The sequence below is a fragment of the Lissotriton vulgaris genome, chromosome 11 (assembly GCF_964263255.1).
Source record: "Lissotriton vulgaris chromosome 11, aLisVul1.2, whole genome shotgun sequence".
Lineage (NCBI taxonomy): Eukaryota > Metazoa > Chordata > Amphibia > Caudata > Salamandridae > Lissotriton > Lissotriton vulgaris.
Genome location: NC_141699.1, coordinates 1,072,846,978 through 1,072,862,335, shown reverse-complemented (window position 1 = coordinate 1,072,862,335; position 15,358 = coordinate 1,072,846,978). Strand labels below are relative to the sequence as shown.

At 39.1% G+C, this 15,358-nt stretch overlaps 1 protein-coding gene across 4 annotated transcripts in view; it reads left to right on the top strand.

Annotated features, from left to right (window-relative positions):
* The window catches only part of LOC147684124 (cytochrome P450 2J2-like), a 141,578-nt gene that overhangs the window by 25,397 nt on the left and 100,823 nt on the right, over positions 1–15,358 (top strand). For all 4 annotated transcript variants that reach the window (XM_086944500.1, XM_086944503.1, XM_086944501.1 and 1 more), the window contains exons 5-6: positions 7,041–7,217; positions 9,300–9,441. In XM_086944500.1, the coding sequence (XP_086800626.1) occupies positions 7,041–7,217; positions 9,300–9,441 (319 nt within the window). The remainder of the gene's footprint in view (positions 1–7,040; positions 7,218–9,299; positions 9,442–15,358) is intronic.

The following is a 15,358-nucleotide window of genomic DNA, read 5'->3' as shown; positions in this document are numbered from 1 at the left end:
TTCTAATAGCTCCCAAACCTACTTGATAGAAAGGTAACTTTTGAAAGCATGTAGACTTGCAGTGTTATCTGCTGTTGACGTTCCCTGGAAAAATAGTATTTTTATATCATGGTTTCCTTTTCATCATGCATATGGGTGCAGCTTATATGTCTTGACATTACGCATCTGGACATGGCTGCTTTCAAACAGTCACACACTGGACTTACTTAATGTCGGATGTAATATTTGAATGGAAAAAAATGGTGCATGTGATATTTCATTGTATTGTAATTGCATTTATATAGTGCTTACTACCCCTGATGAGGCGTTGAATTTGAGCGGTGGATATGTTAGTTTGTTATTTGGATTGAGAAGGATAGTGGAGGGGGAGAAGAGGAAAAGGTTTGCATTTATATAGTGCTTGCTACCCCTGTTGAGGCGTTGAATTTGAGCGGTGGATATGTTAGTTTGTTATTTGGATTGAGAAGGATAGTGGAGGGGGAGAAGAGGAAAAGGTTTGCATTTATATAGTGCTTGTTACACCTGATGAGGTGTTTATGAGCTTTTCAATGAGTGGCACGCCACTCTGGAACCAAAATATTTGAGCACTGAAACCGTGACCACAGTGCGTCATGGATATTTCTCAGCCCATTTGCTAGGTTTTAGTCTAGCTTCGTCTTACATTGTGCATTTTACCTTTAATGCACCTGCACTATTTGTGTGCGGTTGTTAGTTGACCTGACTCAGCCATCAAATATACTAATTGGTTTCTCCTAGAAAAGTTGCCCTGATTTACTGAGATACAGATACAGTGGAAGCTCATTAACAGCTCTTCAAAACCGGGAGAGACAAAATGGCAGAAATGTTTGTCCACAAAAAAATATATATTTGGGTGCAGTGTTGGGCAAAGACAGATTACCTGTAGTTAGGATGTCCAGCCTACTATGGAGTTACCAACACAGTCCTAAGGAAGAACAACATTTGGGGAGCAGAATGGGAAAGACAAGACATTGTAGCTTCAAAGGGTGGCTTGGAACACCAAAAAGAAAAAAGGATCAACCAGAAAGTGGGACTGCGGTGGGAGACCAAGGGAAAGGGAGACAGTGGCACAGTGCCTGGCAGATAAATGGGTGGGCCAGGGAGTGTGGTTGGATTAGGGGACTTTTGTACCCAAATTAGACCAAGTTGGGCCAGATATAGCTATTTTTAAGCATTTAGTCTTCAAAAAACTAAAGACAGCCCTCAAGTATGTTCCTAATCCCAGGTACAACATCACTCAGGAAGACCATACAGCTCTAAGGGAACTTACTCAAAATAAGTCGCTCATTAAAAAAATTGTGACAAAGGAGGGGGGATTGTTATGATAGACCCTGAGCAGTATGTCATTAAGATGCACGACATGTTACACAATCCTGACCCCTACACCCCTATCCTCATTGACCCTACCACACAAGGGAAGAAAACCATTCTGAAGATGACCACCAGAGCACTCAAACAAAATCTAATATGAGATAAGGAATGGGAGTATCTCAAGGTAGCAATACCCAAAATGCCTGCTCTCTATGGGGGTCACAAAAATTCACAAGAACAGTCTTGACCCACCCTATAGACCCATTGTAACCTCAATAGGCTCTTTGACAGAACCCTTTTCTAAATATGTGGACTCCATTCTCAGACCTCATGTTTCAAAAATCGTGTCCCATGTCAACGACACACAAGATATTATAAATAAAGTTGAACATCTGACTTTCAATCCTATTAGCGATACCATGGTTACTATGGACAAAGAAGCATTATATAGTAAAATCCCCCAAACAGAAGCCCTGAAGGTGGTATTATGGGTCATAATAGATTATCGGATTGTTGGCCCGAAGCTATTTATCTTGGATTACTTAGATATAATTTTACGAGGAAATACATTCGAGTTTAATGTTTCGCTCTTCAAACAAATGAAAGGAATCAGCAGGAGGGCCTCATGTACCCCCACAATTGCAAATATTTACATGGCACAATTTGAAATCAAGTTTATCTATAATGATATTGTGCCTTTCAGTGAGTCTATAAAATAACTGGTCTAGGTATGTAGATGATATTTTCATTATCTAGAAGGGAAAAAAAGATAAACTGTCTGAATTCATTTTATGGCTAAATCTGTGCAATAGTAACATGCATTTCACTGCACACACTAGTATTGAGTGTGTAGAATTCCTGGACATTAGGGACATTAGCATCAGACCGAACCAACAACACCTGGAAGTTGATCTGTATGTAAAACCTATATCAAGGAACACATTCTTACATTTCAAGAGCTAACAACCTCAGTCGAATAAAAAACAGCATCCCGTTGGCCAATTCCTGCCTCTCCGCAGGAATTGTACAAACATAATAAATTTTGACCAATGGGCACTGGAGATGAAACCTAAGTTTTTATCTACAGGATAGTCAAAAAGTCTTGTACGTGACTCAGATAAAAGAGCACTGTATTACAACAGACAGCAACTGTTCAGAAACAAGAATGGAACCAACTCTCCAGATTGGCGTTCGTGACTCGCCATTCAACCATGAATGAAAAAATACGCAATAATATCAACTCTCATTGGCACATCCTTAACGCAGAGAGAGAAAGAGACTCTAATATCCAAGCCACTTTTTGCTAACAGAAGCACCAACAACCTCAAAGACTTAGATGTAAGACTACGCATGGCCGTTCAGAACCATGCCATCCAGACAACCATAACAGGGAATCCACCCCATTGGTAATTACAAAGGAATGTCATGCAATGCATGTCAATTTGCCATTGAAACCAACAGGTACTGCATCAATAAGGTGGATATATCGCTGAGAACCTTCACTAATTGCAAGAGGAGTAATATTATATATCTACTTCTGTGTCCATGCAATTTGGGGTATATAGGGGAAACTTCCCGCACCATGTAGACAAGACTTACAGAACACCGGTCAGCTATTCGCACCAAGAAATGTAGTGCACCGTTGGTCAAACTTTTCATAGAGGCACAGCACAACATGAATGATATAAGATGGCTGATCCTGGAGAAAATCAATATCAATGTGAGGAGCCGCAGCACAGAGGTCAGAAAACGGAGACGGGTCTATTGGATCTTTACTTTAGACACCTACAAAAAAGGTCTGAACAGTGAAATCCCCTGGGACCAGGCGATCAAATATAATTGCTACTTGTCTATTTTCAACCCAAAAAAAACTTACACTCTAGCAAACACACATTTTATCTGCATATCCTTGCTGACCTCCTTCAATGATGCCCCATGCACTTTGATACTAATGACCTGGATGACCTCCATGCTTATTTATTATCTTTCCTATTTTTTACCTTTCGTTCAGATGTTGGACAAGTCCCTTTGGCCCATTAGAATGATTTCTCATGTGTTTATTGTTGTCATCATTTTCACCTGAGCCCACTCATTCTGGGTGTACGTATAATATTGCAGGAATTACCCACTCTAGGATGTTGGAAAAACAACTTACAGAGTTGCAGTAGGGTGTTAACATTATTATAGCCACAACTTTACAATGTCCAACACATTTGTGCCATTTGCCTTAAGTTCATCTCCCATGCCGAAAACCAAATGACTACCAAGCTTAGGCACAAACACTTTTCACAATTTTCAGCCTCCACTCCAATTTGGCCAGCATGATTTTCCAATTGATCTGCCACGCTGATGGTCGAATTGTTGTTACTGCTCTGAGTCCAACGTCCATTTTAATGTCTTGAGTGTACATGCATTTGAGCGCGGTTGTGTTAAAATATCGGCAAGCAAGTTAGCGCCATGTTCTCAGGCCAACTCGTGAAGGAGATTTGTCAGCCAGGTTCTGCAGTGTTTGCACAAACCCTGCACCTGGGACATGCTGAGGCACATTGCACCCACATATTTGACCACCACGCAGCATTGTTCAGCAGGACCTCTGCAATGCGGAATGTGAGCGTCTTCACTGTGGGCTGTGGGCAGTCCGGGGTCTTACCTTGGCTATACCTTTCTTAACCCGACAATCCCCGAATACAAGCGGACAACTGACAGGTAACTGTATGCACCATCTTTGACAAAATAAGGTATGCTAGTCTTGAATGGATCAGCCCACTAATAGATATTACATATAATTCCCTCAATTTCCAGCCTTGGCAAATACTGTGTTCTTACCAGTCCAGTAGGCCCAACAAGTGCAAAAGATGTAAGTACTCCTAACTTCACCTCAACCCATAGCTTTCTCTTCACCATAGGGGCATAACTTCCCTCCTGCCTACAAGTAGGTTTCTAATTATGTTACCATACCTGTTCTTAATCCCCTTTGTTTTGGGTAGATCCAGTACGTAGCCAGCTAAGAGGACACTGACAACCACCAGTTATTCAGTGACATCACATTGTGTTATGAGGCATGGTTTGCCCGGGAAACATCTTGTCACAAACAATCTCATTCACTCACTATGAATTGGTACTATGGCCTATATACCATGTCTGTTATGGCTCAGTTATACCCACATTTTTTCTCTATTCTGGGTGTCTCTATCATCGGTTTGGCTATAGCTCTTTTTCTGTTTTTTTCTTTTCGAATGTTTATGTGAGCGGAAGACGCAGACATCAACCATCTTCATTGCCACATGCATGTGCTCTTTCCAATTCTCTCCATGGTGATGGACTGGAAGCTGTTTGCAAGTTCAAAACTCTCATAGTTGGCATTTTCATTAATTTCTATTTCTGTTTGTGACACAGTGACCATTTTCTATTAAGTAAATTAATTTGAGTCTTTCGTAGATATAGGGCACAGTTACTCTAACCCAGATCTGTTCCGCTAATTAATGTCTGTAGATGTTATTCATCATGGCTTCCTGATGAAGGCCGCGGAGACGAAACGTGCATAGGTTAAACTCTTCAAACCATGCTCTACCTGCACATGATGCTATTTAATTAGCGGAGCTGAATGAAATTTCCTCTATCTTGTTGTGGACAAGCCAAGAAGATCGAATATGTGTAGCCAGTTTTGGAAACTAAAACAGTTGTAATCTATGTTGAGCCTGCACATCATGATGTATCATTACAATTTGATTTGGCACACACCACTGATAAGCAATTGAATAAAAATATATGTATATATTGCATAATTCTTGTTCCCCCCAAAAAAATCTATATAAAACTTGCATCTATTTTAGAAACTTGATTATGGGAGTGTGAATGAATACCAAAACAGTTGAGGAAGTGAAGAGGTATTGACAGAATCACCCTCCGATCAGATATATATAAACAAAGAGATTCTATCAAAGTGTAATGATTTTTATTATTTTTATTGTTTTCTGTGGGTGATAAAAACTAATAAATGAGCTCTCTCTTAGGGTGGTAAAGATGAGAGCACAGTGTGCTTTTTAAAATACCCCTCACACACTAAAAAAATCCAATAGTGTCATGCTTCATCATTGGGGTCTTCCCGTCCCTCTACGGGGCAGGGCGTGCTACGACCTGACCGACTACGCGGGAGCACTAATATAGTGACAGGACTATGTGACTGTGCAAGTGTGGGTGATGTCAGTGAAGTGTAGGGACCTAATTATGTGTGGGAATAAAAAAGGTTAAAAATCCTCTGGCTAGTGGAAAAAAACAATATATTCACTTCCCTAGCTGGGGACGTTAAGAAGGGGGTTTTGTTGAGGTAGAGCGATTCGCTACTACCTGGTCTACATGTTTCGTAGGCAGTCCCCTACTGCCTACTCATCAGGACCTTCTAATGGTCCCTACTGGAACAAAGCTCAGTTGCTAAATGTAATAAGCCTGTCGTCCTAGAAACCAGCATTAAAAATCCACTGCTAGTTTCTGCTTCAGGGCATGAGCTGGCCCTCTATAAGCAAAAGGTATCAAAAATAATGACCTGAATGTGGTCTTGCTGTTGCGCAAAAGATATGCCCCATGAGCTGGTACTTGGTAGGTATTCAACGCGGCGTCAGTGACCGCTATATCATTAAGGCTTACTTCTACCACGAGGTACCGCTCCGAGGAGTATAGAGGGCCAGCTCATGCCCTGAAGCAGAAACTAGCAGTGGATTTTTACTGCTGGTTTCTAGGACGACAGGCTTATTACATTTAGCAACTGAGCTTTAGCTTTACATTTTCTTCAAACACATGCCCATGATCAATCTTTGTGTTGAAATTCAATTACAGTAGCAGTACCAAGAAAAGACTCACATTTCAGGCACTGACACAGAACAGTAAGATCTGGATAAGAGTTAAAAAAAGGAATGGAACAATGTGTTAGTACAAGCCTGAGGGAGCAACCAATTTCAGTAGGTGAACCTGCCTCTCACAGTGGGGCTTTTCAGCTTTCTCTCATTTAGAATTTGACCAAAAATAGATGGCCAACCAATTCAGTAGTTTTGGAAAGAAACTCCTGGAAGATTTCTATATTTGAAACATGGTATGGGATTGGTTTCAAGGATGAGTAGTGTAAAGCTCCTTCAGACCTTAATGTTCTTAGAGCGGGCCTCTACTGCAGGTCCATATTTCTAATCCAGCAAAGATTAGTCTTGCTCTCCTTGCTAACACCTCTTAGACAGGTAAATTTCACAGACCTTGTTGCTAGCCTGGTGGGTGCAGCTCTAAGGAAGAACAAATACCTTCTCTCAGAGGATGTGTTACCTGTCCATCACAATGTAGTTGTATCTTTGAGATGAAGCAAATGAAGGTAATGATCCACAGTGGAATCAAGATGAAATAAGGGAGGACTTAATCTCTACATTCACTACCCTAGTTTCTACATTGTTTCAACACTCCTGTAAAGTTCATACCATTACAAAAACCTCTTATGTTATATTTACTTGGCAATATATTTGCTCATTCGTTTGTCTTAAACACAAATGCACACACATGAATGAAAAAGCACTAGGCATGAATGCCTTTCAACATGTAGATTACAGTTTTTTTAGAGGGAGAAAGAATGTTCAGCAAGTCTTCTAATAGTCTGTCACCACTGACTATGATAAATTGAAGACATTATCAAAAAGAAAATTCTTCCTAATCATGTCCCATGGCTTTCACCCCAGCTCTATGACACTTTCCCCTGGCTGATGCGGCATCTTCCAGGACCTCATAATAAGATCTTTAAAGGCAGTGCCTTCGTGGAAGAATTTGTGAAGAAGGAAATCAAAAGTCACAAAGAGAACGGAGTGTCTGAAGAGCCCCAAGACTTGATAGATTTCTACCAAGCTAAAATATCACAAGTGAGTATTTGCTGCTGTTACATTGATTGATCAGTTCTGGCTCTGATAAAGTGCTCTAGCATAAGAGAAACACAAGAGGCCATAAGGTAGGACATCACACAAAAGAGATTTTTATTATTATTTTCTCATGTGAGTGGGCAGTTTACAGGATACTTTCTGATCTTCTTGTCCCAATTATTTTACAATAGATGACACAGTAATCAATAGAGAAATACAGATGAAAAACAGACTATGTGTTGACCTTATGAAATCAGACTACATTTATTCCACATCTGCATTTCCCACTACTAATGAATCAAAGATAGGTTGCTCTGCCCCATTTCCAAAACTTGCAGGGCCAGGAATAGCTATTGTATCTAGTTCCTCACTATCATTAGGCATAACCTACTATTGGGAATTGACCTAATATTGGTTGTTGTTACACAAACATGTGTATGTTCAGTACCAACCAATATTTACCTTTTAAATTCCAAAATGTTTTACTTACTAAAATTCCACAGGAGATATAAACTTTGTTTCTCTCACTTATGTCTGGTTGTAAGTCCATATCACTTCTTATGTTGATCACTGCACAAACAGGGTTTTGTGCGCTGATTGTTATCATCCGGGTCCATAATGAGGGCCCTAATTTCAGTTGAAAAAGAATATTAAGGCAAAACGTTAGTCCCTTCTTAACAAACCAACCAAATAGATCTTTTCAAGAAGGGATTCACTCAGCTACAGATCAAATGTATGAATTTCTCTATAACATGAAATCCAGCCACAGGCCTCAATAAGGTTAGCAATGTCAGGTCCTTGCCTCTGTTTCAAAAAGATCAACCTGCAAACAAAGCTCCAGTAAACCCATTTATAACATAGAATCCCTGAAAAGAGGAAAGTGGCTGAAGGGCAATACTTTTCAAACTTTGCAGAACAAACATAAATCAATGCATGTTACAGGCCCCCCTTTTGATGGATTTCATGTTATAGAGAAATTGCTGAGGAAGATATTGCTTTAACAATCCCTCCCTATGATGAAGTCATAGATTTTACTAATTTCCCCCATTGACGAAGACCATGTTGACTTCCCTTCCTCTCACGACAGAGGTCAGCTAAACTCACCAATAACTACTGCAGACATAGGCCCTCATTCATATTTATAATCCACCCATGTAAGAGTAGAGAATCTAACCTTCCACTAAACTTCAATTTCCAATGTGATCTATACCTACTTTCAAATTAAATCTGTAATTTTACTCATGATCATTAGAAGATACTGGTCTTCGTGCATTCCAGCATTTGATGCATTCATTTTCATCCATTCCAACTTCCATGAACAAGACTAAACTCTTTTCATTGATCAGGCTTCAAGTAGGCCTAGCTTCAGAATATGTCATGCTCTCTATGGGCCATATGTATCGTCAACCTGATTTGTGATTCTGAAATAGCGATTTTTTAGAAATCGCTATTTCAGAATCGCACATTGGGTTGTATGTACAAATTCGCAATTTGTTTGCAAATTCTTAGTATTCCTTAATTGCGATTGGCAAATTGCGAATCGCAATTAAGGAATACTTTCCCATTCATTTCAATGGGCCAGGAGCCCCATAGGAATGAATGGGAAGTTATTCTCAATTTGTGATTCGCAATTTGAGAATCACAAATTGAGAATAATTTCAAGGGTGTAGGGGTGTCCAAAGGACACCCTGTTGCACCCCTGAAATAAGCATGGGTGCACATGTGGCACACATACATGCCCTAAGGGCATGTATGTGCGTCACATGGCACTTTGAAAAATGCAAAAATGTGCATTTTTTTAAGGAATTGGCAAATTACCACCAACTTGAAGTTGGTGGTAATTTGCGATTCCTTTAAGGCCAATTTGCATTTGTTTTTCTTCATACATTGCATTTAAGGAATCGCAAAATTTGCGATTCCTTAAATGCAATTGCAAAATAAGGAATCCTTGTTTTGCATCAGATTTTCCTTTATACATACCATTTGGCAGATTTGCATTCGCATTCGCCGAAATTGCAAATTTGCTTCATACATATGGCCCTATATTTCCTATCTGCTGAATATTTATGTTTGTATTGCATTCAGGACTCTCAAGATGTCACCTCTACCTTTGATGAGCATAACATGATCCGCCTTGTGGCTGAACTTTTTGCAGGTGGGACAGAATCCACTACCACCACTCTACGGTGGGCACTCCTCTACCTGGTGAATCACCCAGAAATCCAAGGTGAGACCTAGAATGGGTACAACAGAAAGTATTTTATTATAGACTATACAATTTGAATGTATACGTCTAGAGAATTACCATGTTTAATGGATTAACAAATATATTGAAATGTGTTTATCTCGGGTTCGGAGCATTCCACAAAAAGATTAATCTTTCATTCACTGTCCTGAGCCAAGGGTGGAGTTCATACTACATGCCACAAGTGTCACAGCTGCTCAAAACAAGCACCGCTCACAAATATCCCTTTACGAAAACAATCATTGATGTCAATACATCAAAAGGCCTAATCTTGAGGCCTCCTTCATTTACAGCACAGAATGGTACATCATATTACCTTTTCTGCAGCAGACCTTTGACACTGGTGAAGTCAGAAGAAGTAACATCAGTAAAGATTTATTTAAAGAAAACGTTAATACTGTACACCAACATACTACATTGAGACTGGGCAAAGGTATTGTAAAACATAACCACAACAATAAGTTGATTCAACAGATGTGGTAGAAACAGATTTGTTTCATAACTCATCACACACATCTGATTATTCCAACCCTGTTGTGACTGACAGTACATTACAATTAAATTCATTAATTAAAGCAACAACAGATTTGCAATTTTGCTTTAATATACTTCATCTGTATTTAAAATTTGCAGAATTCTGTAGAGGATGGCTTCTCTCTCTGGGAAAGAGCTACACACTGTTGAAATAACCATTCGATTAGTGTTTTGTTACCAGATCCTTTGTCTTGTACCAGTAGAATCATTTGTGATTGGATGTCTAGCAACTTTATTTTATTAATATATTAACGTTTTTGAAATCAGAATGATACATTGGGTCTCTAATAATACCTCACAAGGGCTTGTCCTCATGTTAAGGTAAGTCAAGATATCTATAAAGAGGTATTATCTGTGCAACCAACCACCAATACTAGTCTACTATATTCCAAGATGGCATTGACTTGCATGCTGCACATTTGAGCCTTAGTTCTACATTGGACGTGCTCATGGTTTCTTTCATGGAGGCATGTGTTGGCTTATATGCCTTCTAGCTTGGGGAGGGACCATCCAAACCAAAGTTAATTAATATAACCAAATACGAGTGAAGGTAACTTAAACTGCTCTTGCCAGTTCTATTGCTGCCTTTTTAAAACATGGGCATTGTTTATTCTAGCACTCTGAATGTTCTGGATTTCACCAAAATTAAAGTGACAAGAACAGGAAATAATCCATAATATTTCTGAATGGAATATCTGAAAGAGCAAAACATTGGTAATTGGAATGATGATTTGTTTGCATTTGATAAAGCTGGTGTGGGTTGACTTGAATTGACCGGAGTTGACTTTGGGTGAGGTATTACAACTGAGGTAATAGGCGAACTTGGATTGAGATTTTGTTGCCAACAACTGCCCTTATTATAGACCTATAGATATTTGCAGGTTATAATGGTATCCAATTACGAAATAAAGAGGAGCACTCAAATTTGTAACAATCTTTTTGTTAGAGGTAAACCAAGGGTGCAAACTGCTAAACTATGTTGGCTGCATAGTACAAATAGAACATGAAAATGCAAGCTGAGCCTACATGTAGGATTCTCAGTTCCTAGGAGAATGATTATTCTCACAAAGTATACTGATTATATAACTCTATTAACTCAAAAGTCTGTAAAGTTGTATTGCCAACATTACTTTTATTTTTCAAAGAAATAATTCAAAAACTTTACTGAGTTCTTAGACCGTTGTGAATCATACGCTCAGGACTCTTCATAAGTATTTGTAGTTCATAACGTGAAAAAAATACAAATGCATATATGTCCATATGTGACACTATATTACATGGTTATCAATTTGGAACAATAACATAATAACTGGTCTCTTGTTGTCGCCCGATGCATTTCGGGAAGCCCTGTTCCCTTCTTCAGGGGCGAATACCTAGACAGAAGTAATACAAAGTAATATCTGTATCAAAATCATACTCCAACAGAAAATAAATAGTCATTATACACAGGAAGGAACAATGAGCATGCTCTCTTGATTAGACAAATGATGAACTGGAAAGAACATATCAAATATATTGCGCAATAGAATCACTGAACATAACCCCTGCATAAGGTGACAAAGACTTCCTCTTATATTGGTGAGTTACTCACATCCATGAAAAAACAGCAAAAACTATATGTGATACCACATGTAATTTAAGAACAATGCCTCAAGTTAAAACAAGTGAGTAAATTGACGTTAAATAAAAGAAAAATGAAATGACTGGTCGTGTTTAACTCGTTATGCTCCAACACTCAATGCTATGAAAAGACGGGAGGGATGAACCAACATGTATTCATGTGACCGATCAAATATGCGTGATTTGAAAGATAAGGAAAAATAATCAACCTACCAGGTGGTCGATGGTGACAAAATGCGCTAAAGAATATTCGCAGGTATTGTGCCGTTTGAAACTGTGAAAACATGATGAGAATGGACACAGTATGAGCTTTAGGGTACTGTGAAAAAGAGGTCTCTTTTAGAGAGTAACCAGACTAATTTAAAAAGGATGACATTAATGCTGCGAGAGGATAAACCAATTAAAAAACCTATTGGTGTATGCGCAAAAAAACAACACTGTGGTACAGTAAATACTGCAGGGGGATACCGAGTCTAAACCAAATAATACATCTATTCGTGTATACGCAAAGGTACAACACTCTGATCCAGTTGATAACTTAACAATCAGGTTCTTTGAATTTTAATTACCAAGAGAATACCACACTTGGTGTTGACAATGTTAAAATAAATACCTGTAGCCGAACGGGAAAATATTCGAAGTGGAAACAGTGACTCGCGCTTTATTTAGAGTAGTCCAGCCAAATGCGTTCAGTACTCCAGGATGTAAGTATTGCCGACTTCTACGGAAAAAATTAAAGGCAATGCTCAGGAACTAAACCGAATCACTGGAGAGAATAGATAACATCGGCGCTGTGCTGGGTCTTACCGGTAAGGTCTCACGTAGCGGCGTGTATAGAGTGGGTGGAATCCAAAAGCGGAAATTTTCGCGGAGGGATACCATACGGGAAATAAAAATAGTTCCCGAGTGGGTCACGTGTGTGAGTCTAACGGGCATGTTGGAAAATGTAGTGATAACTGGCCCACGAGCACTAATAAATAAAAATAAAAATAAACGAAACCCTAACATGCTGCGATGAATACCATAATTATGATGTTACAAAATTAAATACATGCTGAGACAAAATACATGTGAGTCACACGAGTAAAATAATACTGCACGAATGGAAAAGTAATCAATGTTGATGATATGTTACGCAAACTAACTAATAGTCTGTGGATGGATAAACAAACTGAGTTATCAATAGTCAAGGCTAGTCGACATAAACACCTGAAAGGTAGCTAAACATTCAGCAACTAATTAAAACAACACTGTGTGATATTGATGAGCGTAGTGCTGACTACAAGAAATAGATGATGGCCCTCTACGAAAAGTAGTTACATTCTGTTAGATTGGCTATACCTCCCTGATTATTACCATGTGGTACAACTAAACACAAATACAATAGAAACCTCTACCTGGGTAGTTACATTCTGATATGGGTACATGAATAGTTCTGTTGGTAAAACCAATATAGGCTCCAAATAGATGTATCAAAAATCAAAATACTACTTGAAATGAAACCTGGATTGCAACAAAATTGTGGTGGTCATGGAAAATAAGAGAGAAAGACTATAACCCTTCTGGGATCAATGTAAATGCGCTAGGGCTGAAATGTCACAGTGCAAAGGCAACCAACACTTAAGGTGCTGGTATAAAAATTGATAGTACTGTAACTATAAGAAACAGCTATAATCAACCCTGTCATTGAGGCCTGTGGGTATCAACGTTGCTAGATATTCAATCCAGAACACCTCCCTCTGTAGTAGTTTGGCGTCGTTATCTTGGCCTTCTAGTTTGGGTACAACTTCAATAATCTGAGCTCTCAGTTGAGAGATGTTGTGTTTAAACTCTAGCCAATGGGTCGCTACTGAGGTGGTTCTGTTTTTACATCTGAAATTGCTTTTATGCTCAGTGAGCCTGGTTTTGAATTTGCGAGCGGTTTTGCCTATATATAATTTGCCACATGGGCATTTCAGGCAGTAAATGATATTCATAGTATTACAGTCTCCCGAATGACGTAACTCAATCTTCTTGCCTGTTGTTGGGTGTGTCATGCTATTGCCAATAATGATGTTATTACAGTGCACGCAGTTATGGCAACGCATAGTGCCTGTATGTGGTTCTGTGGTGGCTTTACTGGTAGGAGTTCGCAACTTATCCATTAGATTCCTGCCTCTGGTGTAAGCAAAAATGGGTTTATCAGCAAAAATGCCTCTGAATTCATTTTCATTTTGTAACAGTTCCCATCTATTCAAGATTATTCTTTTGATTTTACTGGAAGCAGTAGAAAATTTTGACACAAATGTGATTCCTGCCTTTTGAGATTTGGGAACAGGATTCAGCAGCGTTTCCCTATCAACAGTTGACAGTCTGTCAATTGTGTGATCCATCACTTCCGAGGGATAGCCTCTACACTCAAATTTATTGCGGTGCTTGGGGATTTGAGCATTCAATGCTTCATCATTTGAGCAAATTCTTTTCAATCTCAAAAAATGAGAGTAGGGTAGATTGGTGATGAGACTCTTAGGGTGAAAACTTGTGAATAGTAATGTGTTGTTGCGGTCTGTGGGTTTTGAGAAGATGTCTGTATGCAATCTGCGTGTTTGGTCATCTTTCTTGATCAGTACATCTAAATAGTGTGCCTCAGTGTTACTCATGGAATGGGTGAACTGTATTCTAAGGTTTCTGGTGTTGAGTTCAGTTATGAGTCTATGGAGTTCAGTTGTGTCTTTGTTCCAAATCAAAAAAATGTCATCAATATATCGACAATATTGGACAAGACCCATCTGCCATTCTTCGTTGGTAAGAATGTGTTCATCCTCAAACTTAGACATAAATATATTTGCATAGGCTGGAGCCCCAGAAAATCCCATGCTAGTCCCTGTAAGTTGACCATAGAAATTGTCATTCCATCTGAAGTAACTGTTGTTAAGACAAAAATGCAATAGTTTTAAGATGAATATACTCTTGTCCTTTGGAAGATCTAGTTTAAGCAGTGCCCATTCAGTCGCTTCCATGCCTTCTTGGTGATTTATAGAAGTGTATAATGCGGTGACATCGATGGTACATAATGTCCATTTGCGACTGTACATGCTTTGGATGATCTCAATTTTATTGAGAAAATGTGTAGTGTCTCTGGTGTATGTGCACCATGATTGCACAAATTTTTGGAGATAAAAGTCCAAATATTTCCCAACGGGGTCAAATATGGATCCACACCCAGCCACGATGGGGCGGAAAGGGGGATCAGTTGGGTGTTTGTGTATCTTGGGCGTCATGTAGAGACGAGGTCTTTTGGGATTAGGTGTGGTTAGAAACAATTTTTCTTCATCAGTAATAATGCCATCTTGTATGGCTTTCTGTAAATATGTTTGCAGAATACTTTGTAGGGTGTTGGTGGGGTCATTAGGCAGGATAGTATATGTATTCAGATCATGGACATGATCATCAACTTTCCGCTCATAGTAATCTGTGTCCATAATTACGAGGGCACCTCCCTTGTCAGCAGGTTTAAGGGTAAGAGTGTCGTCTTGTGCGATTCCCTGGATCGTTCTGTGTTCATATTGATTAAAATTCGATCTGCCAGTTGATTTATACCGGATCTTGATAAGATCTCGTTTGACAGTTTCTTCAAAAAAATCAATAATCTTGTGGGACACAGGAGCTTGGAAGGTACTTTTGGGACGAAAACTACTGTTGTGAGAATCCATATTCACATCTTCACATGCTTGAAGGACATTGGAAAAATAGTGTCGAAGTCTTA